This window comes from Leuresthes tenuis, unplaced genomic scaffold (assembly GCF_036924035.1).
Source record: "Leuresthes tenuis unplaced genomic scaffold, fLeuTen1.0.hap1 SCAF_3, whole genome shotgun sequence".
Classification (NCBI taxonomy): domain Eukaryota; kingdom Metazoa; phylum Chordata; class Actinopteri; order Atheriniformes; family Atherinopsidae; genus Leuresthes; species Leuresthes tenuis.
The window spans coordinates 16,092,364-16,114,192 of NW_027325357.1; the positions used below are offsets into that span (position 1 = coordinate 16,092,364).

A 21,829-nucleotide genomic window follows, 5' to 3' on the forward strand; every position below is an offset into this window, starting at 1 on the left:
ATACAGTGTATGGGCAGGAAAAACATGAATTTGTTCCTCTTTCCAGTTGTCTTATATGCTATTTGTGCACACACTGCTGTGTTATCTGACTTCCCGGTTTGATTAAACTGAAAAACTGAAATTAAGCTATTTATCACTTCAAATCCACTCGTTTTGCCAGTTTTATTGCTTTTGAATCCCAGGCTATTTCTCTCCTACTCTATTGTAGGATTTGCCTTGGATCTAAATGTTTATGAAGCAACAGTAGCCAAATGTAACTAAACAAACCAAAAAAAATGATTGGACCGAAACGCATGCCCACGTTTATTCCACGTTTGTACTAACGTTAACACGTCATTGATGGTTCTTTGTTGACGGTCTCTGAAAGCGTCTTTGCCTCGTTCTGACAGTTCGAACGGCGGGAAATTTAAAATCAGCCTGTTAGCTACTATTAGCAATTAGCTCTTCCTCACGTCCCTGTCACCCGTGAGTTATTTTTAAGCATTAATTATTAAATGTACACTACCGTGTTTACACTGAACACGACTTACGGGTGGTAAATGTCAAGTAAGATTTGTAGCCTGAAAACATAAAGCTAATGAGGCCGAAATGCTGAAACTGTTCTGTGCTATAATGATGCTTGTTAAGAAAATATAGGTAGTTGAAACTGCGGCTAACTGTTATCTTTACAAAAAGGACACCAAACGCGATGAATCATGTGAGGAACATAAAGGAGATGCTGAGTATCCCAAGTGGAAGCAGGTTGTTAGCTAAAGTTTCAAACTTTATGACTACATTTCATGCCCCTCCTGTACTGTGGACATGCGTTGGACTGTTGTTTTTAAGATTTAAATCTGACAGTAGTAAAATCATACTTCATGTGCACACTGCTCTGCAGCTTCATTAAACTGTGCTTGTGTTTTCACACTTCACACCTCACTGGGGCCGTGATACCAGCAGAAATGGGGCTACCAGTGGCTACTCCAGTTTGACAGATTCTCAGCTTTTCTTTGGGTCTCAGTTTTGGCTTGAAAATACTCAGAGCACATCTCAGGATTTGAGTTTGTCCTCCAGAAACTCCCAACAAAGTTCACAGGAGGTGAGTGTCTTGTCTTGATGTTGTCTGTGGCTCAAGGAGAGCAAAGCGGTGTCCAGCTTAGAAATGACACCTTAATTCAGGTTATAGTTAAAGATGGCTATCATAATAGGTCAAAGAAGAAGATGATTTTCCACTAGTTTGCAGGTGTGATGATTGGCAGTCCTGTAATGGGCAGAGGCTTTGAAATAAAGTACACATCCACTGGTAGAAAAGAACAATAGAAACAGTTTAACCACTTTAAAGACAAAATGTAACCACAATTTCAACAACAGCACATAGTGTGTTAGTGTAGCTTTATAAAAAAAATACATATATACATTGTTATATTTTATTGAATCTTAACATTTCGTGGGAAGTTGCAGTGCAACGTGGATCATGGCGGTGCTTTTACAGTTCATTCTTGTTGTTTTGTTGCGTATGAAACCGATACAGTTTGAAAGTATTGGAGCATACAGGTTCATTGTTAAAATCTTCAATAGAAAACTGTTAGATGCGTTTATATATTCTCACATCTGAGTTTTGTTTATTTAGGGGAGTGACCCAAAGTCTTTAAACAGCTACCATACCAAACCTCTCCTATTTGGAGACTCCAAGGACAAAACCAAAACCTCTGGGTTACTGGGCAAATTTGAAGAGGACCGGAAGAAGGCAAAAGAAAAAAATGACAGGTGTGTCTTTTTTTATATAAGTTAACTCTTGTTTGAAAACCAAATAAAAACGCTTGTGATTTTTATCATTTACAATCTCGTCTTTTTCTTAAACAGTGACCTTTTAGCCAAAGAATTACAACAGATCAGAGAAACTCTCATCAGTGTAAGTAATGACAGGCGGCCCTGCTGTTTTTGTGTGTTTTTTAAAGTAGTTACCCGTCTTTTCAATGTGGAATAAATGAATGGGTAATGCAATATGTTTTCAGATTCAGCAACTGGCCACTGGCACCGAGACAAATGCAGCTGTGTGCCAAACAGCCTTTGAAAAAATGAACACTTTAGCATCAACATGTACGTTTCCTGTTGGACTGTTTTAAATGAACTTTCTGTGATCCGTGAAAATATGAAAATACAGGGTATGAACACCTTCTACTGACAGTAGGTGGCGCTCTTTGTCTAATTATTAGGAAGTCAAGAAGTCAAAATTAAACTCTGACCATGTATAGTAAAGTATAGTGACCTCAGTGCAAGGAATGTTTTCCCTTTTATGTGCTAACTTTTTAAAGTCTTCTCATTCATTCATCCTAGTGAATAGCAGTTTGATCGGTCTTCAGAGCGACATTTCCCAGAAGTTTGAGTCTTTGGCAGATAAAATAAACTCCCAGAAACAAGTGATGGCAGAGATGGAGGAAAGAGTGCAGAAGGTGAATAGTATGCAGATTAGGATTCATTTAATTGTGTTTCACAGGGGTCAAAACAGTTTTTATCTGCAAACAAATGTATGTGATTATTTAGGAGTTGAATTGTTCACTTTATCCTGCAGAATGGGGACACCACAGCCAAGTTCGACTCGAACATTCAGAGCATAACGAGTAGTTTGCAGTGTCTGAGAGAGGAGCAGGACAGAGGAAGGCACATGTTTGAAGAGGCTCTGAGACTGCTCAGCACTTTAGTGTCTGAGCACTCAGCCAAACCCAGAACTGAGGGAGTGATGGACAGTGCCATCCAGACATCACCAGAGCTGAAGCAGCCCATATGCAACATCCTGCAGAGTAAAAGGCTTGAAGGAACACAGCTTACATGTACATCACACAACATTAAACAACCTCAGGATCACAGCCGGGTTTCTGGAAGAAGGAAGTTCACTCTGAGAGGCCAGAGGAGGCGCAAAAAGAGGCCGCTAGTGCTACCACAGAGGAGTAAGTGCACGGTCTTAGATGAAAACAGTCACCCTGTGAATACCTTTAACAAGCTTTCATCACCACTGCATGAGTATTGTGATCCGGACTCAGGAACCAACAAGCCCAGCATCAGCTCAGACGGTCTGATGCCACTGAACAGAGGCAACAGATCCAGTAAAGCTGCAAAATGCCTCATCACCCCTCTGAGATGCTGGTCTCAGGACAGCAGCGGCTCTGAGTGCCTCACAGCAATCGAACCCATCTTAGAGAAACTGGCTCAGTCAAACATGGGAACCCCAGTGAAACCAGGAGGCCTCTGGCAGCTGTTTGAAAGTGAAAGTTAGAGTGAAAGATGAGTGAAAATGGCACCACCATACACTGTTTGTTTTGTTCTCTTTAGAGCAGAGGGAAGTAAGAGCCAAATATGTTTCAAATTTAATTTATTATTGCTGTGACTGATGTTCTTTTGGAAAATTGCTCCTGTCTTTAGGGATGAACGCAATGATAAGAATATATGCATATGTATATTTATTCACATGGTTGAAATCTGTGGAAAAGGTGTAAAAGTCTGCAAAGTTTTAAAGTTAAGGACCCACAAAAGCTTTTCCATTTATACTCTTAAGTCTTGTCCCTTTTTTTATGTTTCCATAAAAAAATCTGTTCCAGTTAAGCTCCTTTGCAGACTTTGTTCAAATAAAATATATTTATTATTTATATTTACAGTATAAGATTGAAAATAAATGGATAGAAACAAATCTGAATTGCCTGTGTTGACTTAATGTTTATCTTAATAAACAACAGATAAAGTGCGTGACTCGTGTTTTAATTTAAAACAATCTTTACAGTTTTCCTCTGTTGAGATGCCTTAGTTTACCTCAGAGATTACCCCATAACGGTTCAAAAGAACTCAGCATATCTGAACATTATCCACTGTAAAAGGAGCGTTAACCAGTCTACATGTATCATACATGTATAAAACTGCCTGTAGTCACGACAACAACCGTGCCTGGAATAAAGTGCGTATTTATTTGCAATACAATTACATAATTCTATTCTGCTTCAGAAAGTATATCATGAATGACAGAGTTTAAAACTTTTTATTTTGAATCTTTTAAGACCTGATGTGGCCTGTGCAGTTGGCAAGAGGCGTACTTAAATGTTTCACCGGGTCTTTACAGGTGAACGTGCCACTATCTATTAACTTCAGTCGTCAAAAGATCTATAGTGTTTATCCTGTAAAGACAAGCCAAATCCCATAAATGTAGTATAACAAAGCCAGAAATACTCTCTTAAAATCATTATTCACGCCTGTAAAGTACATCCCTTCTTAGTGTTGCTACTAATAGTCTAATCCAGATATGGGATACGCAGCTGTAGGTTTTGGGTAATCCTCTGTGTAGATGTTACACAAAAAAAAAACATAAGAAGCAGAAAAAAATACAGTATTTACAAATTTTTAGCCTGCTAATGTGCAAGTAAGCCATAAAGAACATACTCTCTGCCATGCAGAACACTAAGGCCTTTTCTGCTTGAAGAAGTGATGGCCTTTGACCCGGCAATAAGTGCGTTAATAATTCAATTCTGTCACTGATTTTCCCACACAGACTTTGAGCTGATTGACAGTCGTGTGTCACAGTTTGACTAAATCTGCAGGTGGGGAAACGAGTCCCCTCGGGTTGAGATTCGCCACTAAGCAGACATCATAGTTGTCGTGCATCAGTGCACGCCGAACCACCACTGTCCACCGGTTGTCCCATGGATCCAGCTCCAAAATGTCCTTCATTATGTCATCATGACGATCTGAGGGGAGTTAACAGCGAGGATGTTAATAGTCACCTGGAGCAAATATTCAAACATCCTTCACCCAGAATATTCTTTCCCTACCTGCTCCCTTGTAATATCCACAAACATAAATCTTTCCTCCCACCACTCCGGCGTTGGAGGCATTGGTACGCAGTGACAGCTGGGGACACGGGAGAGGAGGTCCATCCCTCCAGTAATCTCCATCTGGGTTGTAGATCTCTACAGCATCCAGACAGTGACGTGACTGTCCACGGTCCATGCCCTCACATCCAATACCTCCTGTCAAACAAGATTAGCAAACACACAGAAATTGATGAAACACTTCTCTATTTAGCAAACTTAGCCAAACCAGACAGTTCAGCCTCTACATAGGCATGATATGAGGTTTAAATTCAAAAGCACTTGTTGCTGACAAAAAGAAAATCTGACCTATCACAAAAATTTCCCCGTTGAGCACCACAGCACCACAGCGGTACTTTGAGTACTTCATGGGACCAAGCTCTGTCCATTTGTTTGTGTTTGGATCATACTCCAGAAGGCGGTTGCTAAGACGGTCAGGCTCATCATCCATGCGGTATGACTGGAAGGTTGCCGTGGAGGAAGAGTGTGACAAAGCAGAGCAGGTGCAGTTAAGAGAGGAGTCCCACAGAGGCACAGTAAGAAGTATCAGTGTAGGTCTAATGTGCTCAATTTCACATAACCACAGTAAATGCAGGTTTTAAACAGCTGACAGGTACATTTTCTAGATGCATCACCTGTGGGGTGCGACCACCTATCACATAAAGGCGGTCTTTCATTGTGACCACACTGTGATAGGCCAAAGGCATCGGCAGGGGTGCCGCACTCCGCCACGGTCCCCCCTGCAGAGACCATCGCTCCACACAGTTTGTGATGAGAAACTCGTTCTTCAGCCTCATCTGCCCACCCAAGAGGTACAGAGTGTCACCCAGCGAGCCCAGAGCGTAGGAGTCCCGGTACTCTGCTGACGTCAGGCGCTCCCAGCTCCCCTGGGCCTCCACTTTATACCTGGAAACCCAAACAATCAGTGCTGTTTGTGCGGCTGAAGTGTGTCAATAATAGCAAAATATTACACATCTTTCTTACCTGTGAATCTCAACCTTCATGTCTTTCTGTCGGGCCATTCTGCGCGCACTTGCCTCTCCTGCTACGATAATGTCATTCCCCTCAGTCACAACCCCAGCACAGACATACCCCAGAGCCTCTCCGTAGCGGGGGGAAGTGATGTAGTAGGTCCGACCTGTTGATGGGGCATAGCAAAAGCTGCGCTCTGTGTAGCTGCCATACCTTGACCTGATTCCACCACTGTCATTACCAACACAGAGCAGAAGATCTGTGGTTTCCATGCCGTACCGCAGCTTGAGTTTGCGGGGTGCAGCTGAGGGATGCATTGCTGTGGCCTCCAGAGCTTCATTAAGTATCTCTAGACACTCAGCATCAGCCAAGAGTGCAGTGTTTCTCTTCATTGCCTCTCTTAGGTAGTCAGGGTTTATCAGTGGCAGACGGACCTTCCTCAGGAGCTCTGGAAGATGCCTACTACGTATTTCTCCCTCCATCAGAGAGCAATGTTTGACCCAGCGAAGAACCACATCCAGGATAGTTTCTTCTCGAGACACATTCAGGTCATCAGAACTCAGGAGCTTTCCAAGCTGATGGGCCTCCAGCTCCAGGACCTCTTCACTCTGGCAGACTTGAACAAAGTACTGCCTCAGGAAGCGCTGAGCATGGTCTGACAGTTCCTCTGCACCAAGGTCACGGGCGAAATAATACACACCAAGGCAGTTGGAGGCATCCATGTTCTCAGTCATGTGCTGCTGACAGTGCATGAAGACGTCATCCATCTGCAGGAGAAAAGCTGCAATAGAGATGCCTTGCACGTTGGCGTTAGTGAGAGGAAGCTCTGAGCAGTACATGTAGTTTAAGAGGAGGGCCAGGCTGTCTGCGGGGGTGTCACGCAGGAAGATCTCTCTGCTGTTGCACTCGCGCAGACCACATGTGAACATGACCCGGAAGTATGGACTAAAGGCGGAGAGAACGACTCTGTGGCAGGGAAAGCTGATGCCCTCAGCGACCAGCACCACGTCTGTCAGATGCTCAACCTCCCTCATCTTCCTCAGCTGATCGAGCAGCACTAGCCCATGTTTGGCAGTAAGATCCATTTTGCTAAAAAAAAAATTCCCGTAAACTGAATATTTGCAAAGTTACGCAGGAGGCTTTACACATCCAGAGTGACAGGTTGTCCCTGAAAAAAAACAAAGCCAGACAAAGACAGTTCACCAATATCATATCAAAGCACAGTTTCACAGGGTTCAGATATTTATTTCACTGCAGAGGAATGTTGTTCAAACATGAGCTAAAACCACACTATTTGCACTCTGAAAAGCAGAAGATGTCTCTCAAATCTACACTCAATGACAATGTTAGAGTGAAATGTTGCCTCTGAGGTTATCAGAGCCTTTTAAAGGCCTTTTTTTTGTGAAATTACATTTTACAAAGTATTTTTTCATCTAATACTATAAGGATGTCCGATAAGCAGATAAATCATCCAGTGATTTGTGCATTTCAGTGTTTTTATACTGCTGCAGATAGTCTTTCTATGAAGGTATCTGTGTGTGCGGATACATGAAGTCATGTGATCACATATGCGTGTTAAAACGTGCAGCTGGAAAGCTTTTAATGTGATATCTGTTAAATAAGCATTTTAGCTGTAAATGTCTCTTCCCAAGAAAAAATTCTCCGATTCTGTGATACTTTAGGATGATTCTGGCTAAGACAATCTGAAAACAGATATTCTTGTTTTCAGAAGCACCTTAATAAACAAACTATACAAAAATAAAATCTGTAGGCTGAAGATTTTCACAGAAATAAAACCTTTCTGGTCAAGTAGTTTATGAAAATTGCTCATAGCAAATAAAACAAGATCGCTTTTGCATACTTAACACAAAATTGCCCAAAAATTAGAACCAAAATAAAAACACTTAATCATCAGTATGAGAGGTTTCACAAATAATTATTAGTCAACTTTATTTTAAAGTTTATACCTTTGATGCTGAGGGTCCACTAAAGAGAACATTTGAGTATCTTACTCAAAATATCTTCTGAAAAAGAAGAAACAATGACTATTTTGGAGTACTAATAGACAAATCGAATCAAATTCATTTACACATTGGAGGGTTTTTTGACACACTTGGTTGCGACCGTTTAACACGCTCGCAGCAGGTTTTAAGATCTCTGTTTTCATGACATGTAATTTAGACACTTGACGAGTGATATTTCAGACAATATCAACGCTCAGTTTGCTTGAAAAGGTCTTACCAAAGTCATCAGCTTCTCTTGACTTTAGAAGATCTTCTACGGTCTAAAAAAGCCGGGAAACATCCATGTTTTCTCCACAGGCTACACGTGCTGTTTGTGTTGCAGAATGTGCAAGTCACTGGGGCGAGAAAGATCCGAGCAAACGCGAGGCAAAGATATGTACCCTCTCCACTGTTGCTGCCCCCTGAGCCGCTAGCCCTAAAATAGACAGTGTTGTGGCAGGCTGTAAGTGGGTCAGAGGGGCTTTAGCAGTGAGAAAAGAGAAGGTTTTAAAGAGGTCAGAGTAACAAATGTGGTAAAATACTGCATACTATTTATGCATTTACTTCTGAGTATTGTCTTGTTCTTTGGGATAATTCTCCATTCCAGTTTGTTCACCCTTGTCACATGCATGTAGTTCTGGAATGACTGAAACACTGCTCTCAGCTTGGATTCAGATTTCATGACAGCACTCTTTTAAAGGACTCAGTATTTAATGTATGCCCACAAGCTTATTTTTCCTCCCCCTTAGTTTAACCTTTAACATTCAGAACATTCAGATTCTAACAATAAATCTGTTTAACTTTCCATGAAAAATTACTCTTTCTTTTGACATACTTCAAGATCGTCTGTCTGGAAGCAGCCACAAACAAACACGTAGCCAGTGAAGAGTCTAAACAGGTATTTCATGGTTCATTAGTTTCACTTTTCTTGTTGAATGGAAAACCAGAGAGAATGGAAACACACAGTCATCTAAATTCAGGAAAAGAGTTGATCTTTTCCCGCTCTCAGGCCACAATCCCATCCTTTGCTTGTTGTGGTCAGCCATCAGTCGTCATCACTCTGCCCACAACATCCTGTCTATAGTTAACCATTAAGCAATATGGTGTACAAAAGCAGACACGGCTGTTATTTTGACAATGGTACTGCAGCATCTGATCCTGTTGGACAGTTTGCAGTAAAGACAAGGATTTAATTTTTTAAAAAAAGAGAGTTTGACACAGTCGCTCAAATGGACTCAAGACACAGATTTGGAAAGTACAGGGTGGAGAGGGAAGTGCTGGATGAGGAGAGACTGGAAGAGGTAACACAGAGAAAAGCATACTCAGACATCCACCGACCTCTAACTGAACAGCTTAAAGACTCTTTCAGGTAAACTGCTTACTATGCTGCACTAGAAACACATCCTCAATGGATAAAGAATATCTGCCAGTACACAGACTTGCACATTTGCACTTTCACAGATGTACAGTGCCTAAACTGAAGAGAAGTGTGATGAGCAGCTTTCCTGTGCTGTACTGGCTGCCCAAGTACTCAGTCTGGGACTACGGCATGCCGGACCTGGTTTCTGGAATTAGTGTGGGCATAATGCACCTGCCACAAGGTATGACAGTGATAGTCCAAACTGGATGTATAGATATCAGCTTCTACTGAACGTTACCTAACAACTACATTTGTAATTGACGACATAAGCAATTTTACTGTGGTACAATGACACCATAAAAAGCACAGACCTCAAACCTTTTACACAAGTAAACTGACGTTCGCAGGTATGGCATATGCACTCCTGGCTTCCGTACCTCCTGTATTTGGGCTATACTCATCTCTTTATCCCACATTAATCTACTTCTTTTTTGGAACATCACGCCACATTTCTATTGGTAAGTGCAGCAGTGATTAAAGTGATCAAAGACAAATATTTCACCATTGTGACTTTATTAAAAAACATAACAATTTGCCTGCATATCTTCTTTATTGCGTGCAGGTACATTCACTGTGCTCAGCATCATGGTGGGTAGCGTGACAGAGAGACTTGCTCCGGATGGGGATTTCCTCAAAACAAATGGGACCAACATCACAGCAGAGGTCGACATAACTGCCCGGGATTCCTACAGGGTGCAGGTGGCAGTTGCGACTACTGTCCTTGGAGGACTAATACAGGTTTGCGAAACAGAGCATCCTAATCCTAATCTTTAACAATGAAAGAAATATCATATTTTGGTCTTCCAGCCACCAAAACACAAAAATGACTGTGTTCATAGGTGCTATTGGGTGTGGTAAAGTTTGGCTTTGTGGGAACTTACTTGTCTGAGCCTCTGGTGCGTGCCTACACAACAGCTGCAGCAGCACATGCTGTGGTGGCACAACTGAAGTACATTTTTGGAGTTTCCCCCAAACGATTTAGTGGTCCGCTGTCACTGGTGTATGTGAGTATTATCGAGAGCTGATTCCACTTACCCTGTTTTGCTTATCAAACTGTCCTGACTTAAATGCTTCTTCTGAGGTTACACAGAAAAAATCTATTCCAAATGTAATTATCTGCACACAAACAAGTTGTATATACTTCCCCTTAAAATGCCACCAGGATCACGTCTGCCATTGGTTTAGGGCTCTATTTATTTAGGCTTCTATGCAGATAGCCAGTCTTACTGACTTTTTTTTCAAAGGGTAACTATAAAGAGTACTAATGCATATTCTAAAATAGCTGCATTTGTCCTTTTGTTGCTCTCTACTGAGCTGGAAGAAAAAATATTTTCATATTTATTGTCTGCTATGATAATAGTATGGGAAAGTTAGCCGACAGTTGCAAAAAGGTCTTTTAAAATCAAATCGTGACCTACTTTGAAGAAAATTGTTATGTGTGAAGCAGGTCATGCGTGTAGCATCCATCTGTACCTACATCCTGCTTTGCTGTTTTTTGATTTTCAGACTCTGGTGGATGTTTGCTCCTTGCTCCCACGCACTCATCTTCCCACTCTGGTGGTCAGCAGTGTGACGATCTTCCTTCTAATTGCAGCCAAAGAGCTCAACTCATTTCTCAGTGCGAAGCTGCCAGTGCCCGTCCCGGTGGAGCTCATCACAGTCAGTTGACACAGATCTCTGACTTCTGACTCTGTTAACACCTATGTGCTATTGCTGATGATGCAGCTCTGAAAAAGTACAGATGCAGTGGAAATAAGCAGCTGAATCAGCTGCGGTGCAAAAGGCCTCTGCTTTGTGCACTTCACAGCAAAAATACGTAATTTACGGTTAATAATCAAGTCCAGGTCTAGCATATGATTGACCAAATCTTATTAACTAATGTGTCATTGCTGAAACTGCTGTGAAAATGAACTTTGTATGTTTATGATCCATATGTTTCCTGTGATAATTTCAGATTGTGGCAGGGACACTGATATCAACCTATGCCTACTTGAACAGTAACTACACTGTTTCAGTTGTTGGAGAAATTCCAAGTGGGTGAGTATTTGGGTTTACATTATACTGCTGTTATTATTGTCGAGGAGCATTTCCAGCCTCTGTGGTGCTTACTGGTTTCTTGTTTGTCCTCTGCTCACCAGTCTAAGTTCTCCCACTTTCCCAGATGTGAGTCTTTTTGGAGAAGTTATTGGTGATGCTTTTGCTCTGGCCATTGTTGGATATGCCATATCTATTTCGCTTGGAAAAACTTTTGCACTGAAACACGGTTACAAGGTGGACAGTAACCAGGTGAACTCACAAAATAGCTCATTGAATCTGTTTCTACACACATAATATATATATAGAATATACTCTATCTGTTTTGGTTTCTTTCTTGCCAACTCTTGTGCCTTTGTCTCCGCTCTGCTACAGGAGCTTGTGGCACTTGGTCTCAGTAATGCAGTGGGAGGCTTTTTCCAGTGTTTTTCTGTCTGCTCCTCCATGTCTCGAAGTCTCATCCAAGAGACCACTGGAGGTAAAACTCAAGTGAGTGAGCTACAGAAGTAACATGTCAAGAAATATAGCACAGGATCACTGAAAATCATTCAACAACAACCGTCCCCCTTCCCAAAAAAATGGAATGCAATGTTGCCTTTGCACTAAAGTACAAAAACAACATGGGTAATAACAAATGTTAAAACTAAGGCAAAACTTAAAACTTTTTTTTAATGGTGAAAATGCAAAGTTTGTGAATTGCTACTGTAAATATGCCACAAAAAGAATAAGAGAATACAGAGAATGATGCAGGGGAAATGGCTGAGTATGTATAATAAGTCTTTGTGTCATTCTTGTAGATGGCCGGAGTGGCCTCATCTCTAATTGTGCTGGTGACCATATTGAAACTGGGAACGCTTTTCCAGGAACTGCCAAAGGTTAGCTTCCCCACTTGTCCCTTCTGTAAAATGTTTTTTTCTGTTAATATCTAGGGCACGGCACAGATTGTATTTAAAATCACACACTGATTTGCATTGTTTATTGTGTGATTGTGGCAGCTCACCTGATTAATCATGTTGTTTCAGGCCATCCTTGCATCGATTGTGTTTGTAAATTTGAAAGGCATGTTCAAGCAGTACTCTGACATACTTACACTCTGGAGGAGCAGCAGGATTGATCTGGTAAGAGGATCAATAAATAATGTGATGAGTATACTTGGTCTCATTCTTAAAAGAAAATGTGTGACAGCAACAACTGATGGATGCCACGGTTTGTCCTGAATCTGTTAAAGTGTCACTGTTCATGTTCTGTTGCAACCTGCCCCACCCTGCATCTTCCAGGTGGTGTGGGTGGTCACTTGGGTGTCAACAATGCTACTCAATCTAGATCTGGGTCTGGCGGCATCCATCACCTTTGCTCTGTTCACAGTTATCTTCAGGACTCAAATGTAAGATTCCTCTACATCTCACCATTTCTCTTTGCACTCATCTGAATCACACAGTGAGTTTGAGAGAGATGTTGTATCAGCAATTAATGTTTGGCTGCAGACTCAGCCAGAAAAAAACAAAGTACTGTATGTGGAAAAAAATGCTGACGTACCTAAAGTTTTTTCTCCCATTCTTCAGGCCGACGTACTCGGTTCTGGGAAATGTTCCAGGTACAGAACTCTATGTGGATATAGAGGCGCACAGAGAGGTGAGGCAGATAGATGGAGAGCCATAAAGAAGAATTGTTCCCGCCCCGACTGCAGAAAGGGCTTATAATGTTTCTCTATTTGACAGGCGAAAGAGGTTCCAGGCATTACCATATTCCGCTCATCGGCTACAGTTTATTTCGCCAATGCTGAGCTGTACCTCGATGCCCTGAAAGAAAAAGTTTGTTCTCCTCTCTAATAATTGGCCCATTCTTTTATCTCAATTATTATTTTTTATTGCTAAGTAATCTGATTCAGTCATAAATGTCCATTATAATTTCTCAGCATCTAATGTTTTTCCTTATGAATAACATCAATTAAAAAGCTGATTGATTCTTGTCTTTTTTTATTTTAAAGCATTATTTTTCACCCTTTTCTTTTATTTAACACAACCACCAGCCTATTTTGTTTTCTGGTTATATTTTTGTTTATTGGTGATGTTTTGTTTTGTCTTAATCTTTATCCATTTTTTTTAGAGTGGGCTTGACATTAGTAAAATGATTATCTATAAGAGGAGGCAAGAAGCTAAACAGAGAAGACGAGAAAGGAGGGCTGAAAGACGAGCGAAGAGGCAAGCCAAAAGAGAGGTAACATACGGGAAATGTTCAGTATAATGGCAATAACATGGATCATTGTCAAAATTAAATAAACACTTCAAGGACTTTGTCGGCACGTGGCCCCATTGGTTACGTAAGCTAAATGTGAAGAGAAAACAGACACCAAAGTCTTTAATATCAGTAACCCTACTATGCATCCAACAATTTTCTATATCTGCTTAATGAGAATCAGAATCTCTTTTTTCGCCAAATGTACAACATACACAGGAATTTGACCTGGTGTAACAGCGCTACAGAGCATTACATAAAAGTTAACTTAATGCAGTTCGGGGTCCTGGGGGAGCTGAAACCTATCCCAGTTGCCATTGGGTGAGAGGTGTACATCCTAGAAGGGAAAAAGCACGACTAACTAATTCCTAAATGTCTTTCTCTGAATTCCCCTCAGAGACGGGCACAGAAGGCGGCTGCACAGCTGTCCGAATCCCCAGAGTTCTCAGTGGAGCAGGAGGATGGCTGCTGGATGGACACATGTGTAGATGGGACTGTTACAGAGAAAGAGGAGCATGGCTGGACCGAGAGAGAGAATGGGACCGTGTTTGTCATCCCAACCACTCCCCGAACACCTGATGGTCATTCCAGATGGGAGTACCTGAAAGGAGGAGATCCAGACTGCACCAGCCTGGGGTGGATGTCTGAGCTGCAGGACGGAGACACCACCACTCTGGGCTCCAGCAGTGAGGACACACTGAGCCATGATCTAGAGCGGGTCTCTCTTGGATCCCTGGGGAAGTGGACCTGGGACATTCATTCCATCATACTTGACCTCTCTACAGCGAACTTTATTGACACAGTGGCCATAAAGGCTATGAAAAATGTAAGTAGTAAATCACACAAAAGTATGAGCAACACAGATGGGCTCCTTGGGGAATTTAAGTGCTGAATTTTTATTACCATAAATGTTTTTTATTACCTAAAGTTCTCGATGGTCAGACAACAAATCTAAAAAGTTGTAGACAATGACAATGTAGGTTACAAGGAAAAAAACAAACAAAAAAAGCCCAGCAAAGGGACCCAGCTTTGATTACATTTGTTTTCAGTGATCTGAAAGGTGATTATTTTCATTTTCAGCTATATCATACTCTGATACAAGAGTTTACTTATTTTTCAAGTAAACCTGATGATTTATCATGATAGAGACCAGGGCACCTGATAGGGAAGGATTATGAGCAGATCTTATTCTAAAGATTGATTAAGAGAAACCTTCAGTGTCTGCTATATTGACAGATTTTCCAGGACTTCAGTGAGATTGATGTGGATATCTACATTGCAGGCTGTCAAGGTGAGTGAACAGATTCTCACTTCCTTACGGCTTTACTGCATAAATATACGTTACCACGGTAGTAACTTGCCCATAAACTCTTTTCTCTTCAGCGCCTGTGGTGGAGCAATTACAGCACGGTGACTTCTTCTCCGAAACAACCACAAAGAGGCATCTTTTTGCTTCTGTTCATGACGCTGTGCTCCACTGTCTTAACCATCGTGGAGCTACATCATTCCCCAGATATGACCCAACAGTGGTAAGTGTCTGAGGTGGATGTCGAGAACTGACTCACAAAGCTATAGGCCGCCTATTCACTGACATTTTGCAGCTATTGCTGGCTAACATGCAGTTGATTGGTAGGATCAAAGGCCTGATAAATGTATACAAGTACTGTTTTATCATTCTAAATATTTGACCATGTAAAAATTGTTTCATTACAGGATCTGCACAGCAGCACAAAATTTTAAGATCTTCAACAGGAGATGGAACAGGAGGGAAAATCACAATCTGTCACAAACTTTTTTTTATAAATCAATGGATGCAGGCATAGAATGAGATTTAAACAAGCAACGTCATATAAATTACTGATTTTTTTTTCTGTACTCAAAACTGTTTTTTTACTGCTGACTTGTAGTGATATTTATAAATATTGTTATGTAAAAGAAAGTCTAACACTGAAGACACATAATCTAACTATTCAGTGAGGGACAGTGAGACAGTGCATTTTAAAAGATGTTTAATCAATCAATCAATCAATCAATCAATCAAATGGAATCAGGACATCAGAGTGATAGCTTGTGCATTTTAATCTTTTGTGCATTCTACAAGAAAACATTAACGATGAATTCAAGGGACAAAGACAAGGCATCATGCATCACACTGAGAGTGTGTGAGCTTTTTTGGTCATGGCAGTCATTTCATTTTTCAAGTGCAATTGTTCTGGTTCGCTCATAGCAACAACAAAATGTGTGAAGGTAATCATGCAAAGAAAAGCATTATTTGAAGTTTTAGTGTGTAACATTTAGGGGAATCTAGTGACAGGAAGGTAACACGATCTTCATACTATGTTTTTAAAAGGGAAGAATAACCTCAAGTTTCACATCTAAAGATGAGGTGGGTCCTCGTTCTTGAAGGCCCTATATAATACACCAACTTGTTTCTACAGTTGCTAAGAACAAACTTACCAAACACTGAATGTAGCAAGATTTTCACAGCCACCTAAGATTCCCCCACATGCTCGGAAGATGAGGTTGCGAAAGGGGGATATTCAGATGTCTGTAATCTGGGACTTTGCCACTAGATGTCACTAAATCCTACACACTTTCACACAACTTCACATCACAACTCCTCAAGAGAGGTACTAGTGCAACAATCCTAAAATGGGAAGATAGAAAATAAGTAGATAAAAAATAACAGGACAGCATCTCTTTACTGTTGCATAAAACCACTGTGACCTCATTCCCTGAATAAATCTTGTCTTTACAAACTGGCCACAGAGGATTTTTCCAAAATTGTTGTGCACAGGACTGAGGAAGGCTTGGAAGGATTTTTTTTTATATATGTATTTGGTGTAAGAGCTACAAGTCTTGATGAATACTGGGATTCTGTATTTCTGTGTTTAGAGTCAGACCTTCATCGTCCTCATCTTCTGACAGCTGTGACACCAACTGCTGGTAGCGAGCCTGCCGCTGGTAATCCGGATCAATGTTGATCCATTTATTGGCAACCCATTTAGTGCCGTGGGTGACCACACAGCCCCCATGTAGAGCATACTCATCCTGCTCTCCCACCCAACCTGTTGAGAAAAATAAAAATGTTTCTGACTTTAATTTGCAACAGCCTTTAAGTAATTTAAGTTTCATGAACACAGATAATAAAGCTATAAAACACAATACTTTAACTCACACATGAACAAAGATAAATATCAGGGCAGAGGGCTGGAAAAGCATTTTGTGGACAAATAAGACTGAATCAGAAGTTTAAACTATTTTTTCAATTGAATTCAAATTCAAATGCTTTTTTATTTGCATTCTTTGCAACATTATCCAAAAAACGGTGCTCTGATTTACCTACCCCTTCCATCAGATAGGTAGTTGTACCAAAAAACAGCCGTCCCTTTGGAAGGCTTCACTCTGAGGTTACTTTTGTCACAGTTTCTTCTGGTGTCCAGAAGATCCACGTCGTTCTGTATTAGAGACTAAAATACACACTCAAACTAAGAGATACAGTTTTCTTAACATTGGGGCCCATTCACTCACTGACAAACAAGTGAGTTAACGGAGATATGAAAGACATGCACACTATGTACACAATACTTTTGCAACACTTTCCAAACCCATTACGCACCACTTCATCATAGGTCCTGTTGTCTGCCACAGGGAATGCGGTCTCCCCGCCCCCATCAACAGAGTTCAGGTAGAAGAGAACAGTGATGTACCTAAGTGTGCAACACAGATTGAAATTGATGCACACATGTATGGTGAAAACGAACAGTACACAAGCACACATGTACAGACGAGTGGCAAGCACACAAGCTTTTCCAAGTTGACAATGTTGAGTCACAAAAACTAACATGCCAGCTGTCACAGTGGAGCATCAGTAACGATGTCGGGCAGATGAATCCACACTTGAACATTCAACATTTTTTTGGGTTTGGATCTTCGGTGATCACGGATCACACTCCAATGACCTCACCTGCAAGACGTCTCAAAAGGAGTGGAGGTATTAGCCGCGAGGCGAGTGTGTGTGCACGCTGTTTCCGGGTAGACAGGCCCGCTGTCATGGTGGGCGTGGTAGTGCCCCCCCTCATCATAGCGAACCACCTGAAGAGGCTCACTGAGGTCCACTAATGCAGGCGGGAGCCGAGTGAGGCTGGTCACCCTTTGGTAGAGAAACAGTCAGTTCTAAATGAATAGCTAAAAGGGTTAATTCAATCTTAAATAACGATTAAATTAAGTAACTCTAACCTCTCCTTGATGTCTTGGAGGACCTGGTGCGCTCCTTTGCCCTGGTAGAGCCAGGTGTGCCTGCTGTTCCGCACCAGCTGACTTCTTTTCACCCCTCGCTGCAGCAGAAAGCGCTGGAAGGCGTCATTGCTGAGAAGCCTGAACTCCTCTAGACTCAGCAAACCTTTTTCAAACATTCAATGGACAACCAACACATTGGAAAAAGGTTAAACCATTTTCACTCTATCCTTCTTCCTTTGCCATTATGCTTGATGACCTCACAAAAATACAGCACAGCTTCACCAGTCCTAAACCAGAGCAAAAGTTCAACTGGCAAGAATAAAGATGACACCTGCATGAGGGTGAGGCTTTTAAAAGTAAAGAGATTAAGAGTAATAAGCAATCTGCAGAAAGTTCAATGTGACATAACGATACAGAGTATCTAAAGCATATATTATAGCCTGACAACTAAGCTCAAGTAACATATTTATTGACCTCTTTAAGATTATCCTGTGCATTTAATTTAGAGTTAATGTGCATAAAGTATATTTTGCATATCTGATAATGTTTTCCAAAACTGTGAGTTTGCAAATCGTTTAAAAGTCTTAGTTAACCCTGGAATGATAGATGAAGTTGCTTTCTTACCATTATCATCCTTGTCAGCTTTTAGCCCGGCATAGATTTCTCGCAGATTTTCTGGAGTGAGCCAAATGCCGTCCCTCACCCGAGAATGAGTCAGTATCTGTTAGGCACAGTAGTGAGTATGAGATTAATTAACCATCCTTTGAAGGAAAAAAAAAAAATAAGGCGTCACTATAGACTATGATGTGAGCTCACAATCCACAAACTGACATACACCTCATGAAGCTGCAATTGTCCATCCTGGTTGATATCAAGGAGATTAAAGATCTCCTCCGGGCTGAGGTTGAGCTCCTTGGCCAGCTCTTCTTGTCCATCTTGCACCATCAGTTGGCTCTCCATGAGGCCCTTCAGCTGTGCCAGCTGCATCACCACACGACACTCATCGTCTGACAGAAACCCAGGAATCTCTGTGCAAACACAGAGGCGCTTAGATGTAGCTACTGAGGAAGCTCGCTGCAGCCATCAGGATTTAAACGACTGCAGAAATCTTCCTCCTTTGTGTTTCTCATTTTCACATTTTTCAAGGTTGTTCTGTTGAACTAATGTGGTCTAGATTTACGCTGATTAGAGTTGAAATGACCTTTCGCATCAGCCATTAGTTCATTTTCAGCATTGAACTGAATATGCTGTTTAACGTTTGTGCAGCCACGTCTGCAGAGATATGACTGGGAGACATGGGAGATTCACCAGAGGAAAACCTTTCCCAAATCCTCAAAAAATTTTATAATAAATTAATAATACTTCAGAAGTTTCCAAAGGAATATCAAAACAAGCTTGATGCATTTTGAAAACAAATCCTGAGGAATCACAACGTTTCAACATAACTTCGGGCTGGCATGAGCAAAATTAAAGAGGAGACTTTAGAAAAAAGATCGGCACTTTGACTGTTAACCACAACAGTGGCTTGATCGTGCTTTAGGCTTGTGTTGCTCTGTAGCACAGGGTGCATTTTACTCGTAGAGGGGAGAATAGGTTATCAATCACCAGCAAATTCAGAGAGTAAACATCACATCATCTGTAAAAAGAAAACAAAAGAAGATGAAAGGTAGATAGGTTCAGCAGCAACAACAACAAGATAATGAAAATTCACAATGAACCTCAAGAAGAGCAAGCTTAATGTTTTGCTATGGTTGTCCCGGTTCCCTGACCCAAACATCATCAAAAATAGATAGACAGTAGATACTAGCTGGAGCATGCATGGCAGCCCAATAATCTAATTTGCCAAAAGGGGTGTTATCATCTACTGATCATGAACATTTGCTGTCAGCTATTTTCCTTCTTTTTTCTTTTCTGGTTGTTGTTACTCTAAACAGTAAAATATGCACATAAAGATATTCAGTCTTGCTGAAAATACTAAAGAAATGTGTCACTTTTGACTTTGTATCTTTTGTAAATCAGGTCATATTTTAAAAACTTTTTTTGTTGGATAAAATAATGAGCAGATTAATTTAGATAAACAGTGTATTACTGCTTTATATTACCTGCCTTGCCTGCCTCTTCATAAATCAGTACTTAATCTTGTTCGAAACACAAAGAGAACTGAAAACAGCTAGTGCCATAATGCCTGTGTACCATTTATGCTGCGACTGCATATTAAATGAGAATGCTCAATTCCAGATTTGTCTGCTTTTTACCCAGTCATCCATGTGTTGCCCAGGGGTTTATTGGCCTGTCATGTAGGCCTGAATGATCTTTGTGTAACACACATAGGCAACGTGTATTAGGACGTGTAATAAGGATGAAAACAGATAGTTCTGGATATAGTAGGTTTGTTTCTATCAGAAGAGGAAATATGTTGGGCCATTTTGTGCTTCTTACCAAACAACAGAGGCTTCAGGCTCAGAGTGCGCATTTCGTGCACTTTGCCCGGCACCAGTGACACCTTCTGGACGTGTCCCACCTGAGGGATAAATCAGTGACTATTACCAGTGCGTATGACTGTGCGTGCGAGAGACAGTGGAAGAACTGACAGAGCGAGCAAGAGTGACGCATCTTTAGATTACTCACCCTTATTCCCTCGATTCTTGTCAGGGAAACATCACGCGCAAACTCGGGTTTTGATGGCGGACGTCGAGACTCGGGGCGCTGGTGGCCACCGCTGGGAGCGTCGCTACTTCGGCTGGCATCCTCCTGTCCGCTGCTGTAGTGCACGTAAAACAATAGCGCTATAACGTTGATGATGTACACATGGAAAAACACCATAACTACCACGAAGTAGGAGCGGGAGCACACGCTGCTCTTGGGGCCGGAGAGACGCTCGCAGCGAGGCCGGAGCGGTAAGGTCGAGGTCCCGGACGGAGTCGTGTCCCCAGCATCTGCGGCTTCCTGGTTGTCAGTCATTTTGTTGCGATTCAAGGAGTTGATGGTTTCTCTGCCGCAGAGTACATTTGGTTATTGAAATGGACGCGGTTGAACAGAATTGATGAGAGGAAGACGTCAAATTTAAGTTGAAAAAAAAAGAAGAAAGGAAAATCCTCAAAGAGAGGTCAGACAGTTTCAGTCTCGTTGCACAATTTGAAATAAACTCGTTGCGTGAAGAAACGGATGGTTCCAGAAAAAAAATGCAGCTGTCTATTTTAGCCCGAGAGGTCAGCTGTTTCTGTAAGTGTGTGAATGTCTTTTGTCTCACAATCAGCAGCGCAGCAGCCTCGGACAGTCTTGTTTACACTGCAGCAGTCCCATCAGCATCAGCAGCAGCGCACTGCGCATCCAAAACCACCGCGGAGCTCATCCCTGAAACCTGGTCCATGAACCTGACCTGGCATAATCCGGTTACGGAAATAATCCCCTTAAAAAAGTCAGATATCAGTGAATACGACAAAGCATTCTGCATTTTGCTGGATTATTTTACACGGCACGCCATTTCAAGAGGTCCCCAGTTGACAGGAACAATCTGTGCGCAATGCTGACCTCTGGCGACTTAAACCAACAACACAGTCCTGTCTTTATCTCGGTGAAGTGCTTTAGCAGCTGTCACCAATGTGTTGTTGGTCTGGCAATGAGAGCATCCTTGAAATAACACTTTCCACATGCAAAAACGAATAATTCAGTAAAATCATTAACTTGGGCTGATTAAAGCATCCATTATAGTGGCATCAGCTTTATCACACTGGTCGTTTATGGTTCACTCTCTGAAAGGATAATTATCTATAATAGCTTCTCACCTAGATGTCAAATCAAACATTCCTTGTGGAGCTGGCTCAGATAGCCTACAGCTGTCTCTAGTAAAAAGTAAGTAAGTAAAAAGTGTTCCCAGAAGACTGTTTTTACTTAAGCTGCTCTATATAATCATGCATTAAGTCACAAGAGGTGATGTAGCCCAACTCAGGATGCATACTCAACAAATACTGTTATTATCAAATCAAATCAAATTTAATTTATATGGCATCTTTCATACTTCAAAAAATTCATATTACAGAGGTTAAAAACAACAATGATGAAACATACCAAACCTCCCGCCCCCATAAATACCC

The 21,829-nt window shown here is 41.4% G+C and overlaps 3 protein-coding genes across 4 annotated transcripts; 1 reads left to right on the forward strand and 2 right to left on the reverse strand.

Moving 5' to 3' along the window:
- Positions 1-3,916: 3,916 nt before the first annotated feature.
- Positions 3,917-8,154, reverse strand: kbtbd12 (kelch repeat and BTB (POZ) domain containing 12). Its single transcript, XM_072383141.1, has 6 exons — positions 8,046-8,154; positions 5,817-6,972; positions 5,468-5,738; positions 5,142-5,292; positions 4,794-4,991; positions 3,917-4,709 (listed from the first exon to the last, which is right to left on the reverse strand). Exons 2-6 carry the CDS (start codon positions 6,887-6,889, stop codon positions 4,540-4,542), a joined length of 1,863 nt encoding a protein of 620 aa, XP_072239242.1. The 5' UTR covers positions 6,890-6,972; positions 8,046-8,154; the 3' UTR covers positions 3,917-4,539.
- An 822-nt stretch (positions 8,155-8,976) lies between these two features.
- Positions 8,977-15,236, forward strand: slc26a6l1 (solute carrier family 26 member 6, like 1). Its single transcript, XM_072383037.1, has 19 exons — positions 8,977-9,176; positions 9,269-9,408; positions 9,575-9,685; positions 9,790-9,965; positions 10,067-10,231; positions 10,734-10,886; positions 11,182-11,264; positions 11,366-11,513; positions 11,637-11,750; positions 12,059-12,136; positions 12,284-12,379; positions 12,539-12,645; positions 12,824-12,893; positions 12,980-13,072; positions 13,368-13,478; positions 13,894-14,322; positions 14,733-14,787; positions 14,880-15,025; positions 15,210-15,236. Exons 1-19 carry the CDS (start codon positions 9,037-9,039, stop codon positions 15,234-15,236), a joined length of 2,442 nt encoding a protein of 813 aa, XP_072239138.1. The 5' UTR covers positions 8,977-9,036.
- A 309-nt stretch (positions 15,237-15,545) lies between these two features.
- On the reverse strand, positions 15,546-21,272 carry p4htmb (prolyl 4-hydroxylase, transmembrane b). 2 transcript variants are annotated; one of them, XM_072382092.1, is made up of 9 exons: positions 20,364-21,272; positions 20,175-20,256; positions 18,573-18,763; positions 18,360-18,456; positions 17,736-17,898; positions 17,464-17,649; positions 17,116-17,206; positions 16,843-16,966; positions 15,546-16,564 (listed from the first exon to the last, which is right to left on the reverse strand). In XM_072382092.1, exons 1-9 carry the CDS (start codon positions 20,694-20,696, stop codon positions 16,347-16,349), a joined length of 1,485 nt encoding a protein of 494 aa, XP_072238193.1. In that variant the 5' UTR covers positions 20,697-21,272; the 3' UTR covers positions 15,546-16,346. The 2 variants fall into 2 exon arrangements, with proteins under 2 accessions (XP_072238193.1, XP_072238194.1); XM_072382093.1 differs by having other exon boundaries at positions 16,440-16,564; positions 16,839-16,966.
- Positions 21,273-21,829: the final 557 nt, after the last annotated feature.

Coding starts and splice junctions, on each gene's coding strand:
- kbtbd12 (XM_072383141.1), bottom strand. CDS start 6,889: ATGGATCTTACTGCCAAACATGGGCTAGTGCTGCTCGATCAGCTGAGG. Junction 5,739..5,816: donor ATGAAGGTTGAGATTCACAG/GTAAGAAAGATG, acceptor TTGGGTTTCCAG/GTATAAAGTGGAGGCCCAGG. Junction 4,710..4,793: donor TGGATATTACAAGGGAGCAG/GTAGGGAAAGAA, acceptor AACTCCCCTCAG/ATCGTCATGATGACATAATG.
- slc26a6l1 (XM_072383037.1), top strand. CDS start 9,037: ATGGACTCAAGACACAGATTTGGAAAGTACAGGGTGGAGAGGGAAGTG. Junction 9,177..9,268: donor CAGCTTAAAGACTCTTTCAG/GTAAACTGCTTA, acceptor GCACTTTCACAG/ATGTACAGTGCCTAAACTGA. Junction 13,073..13,367: donor TCGATGCCCTGAAAGAAAAA/GTTTGTTCTCCT, acceptor CATTTTTTTTAG/AGTGGGCTTGACATTAGTAA.
- p4htmb (XM_072382092.1), bottom strand. CDS start 20,696: ATGACTGACAACCAGGAAGCCGCAGATGCTGGGGACACGACTCCGTCC. Junction 16,967..17,115: donor ACAGGACCTATGATGAAGTG/GTGCGTAATGGG, acceptor TGTGTATTTTAG/TCTCTAATACAGAACGACGT. Junction 16,565..16,842: donor CTACCTATCTGATGGAAGGG/GTAGGTAAATCA, acceptor TTTTCTCAACAG/GTTGGGTGGGAGAGCAGGAT.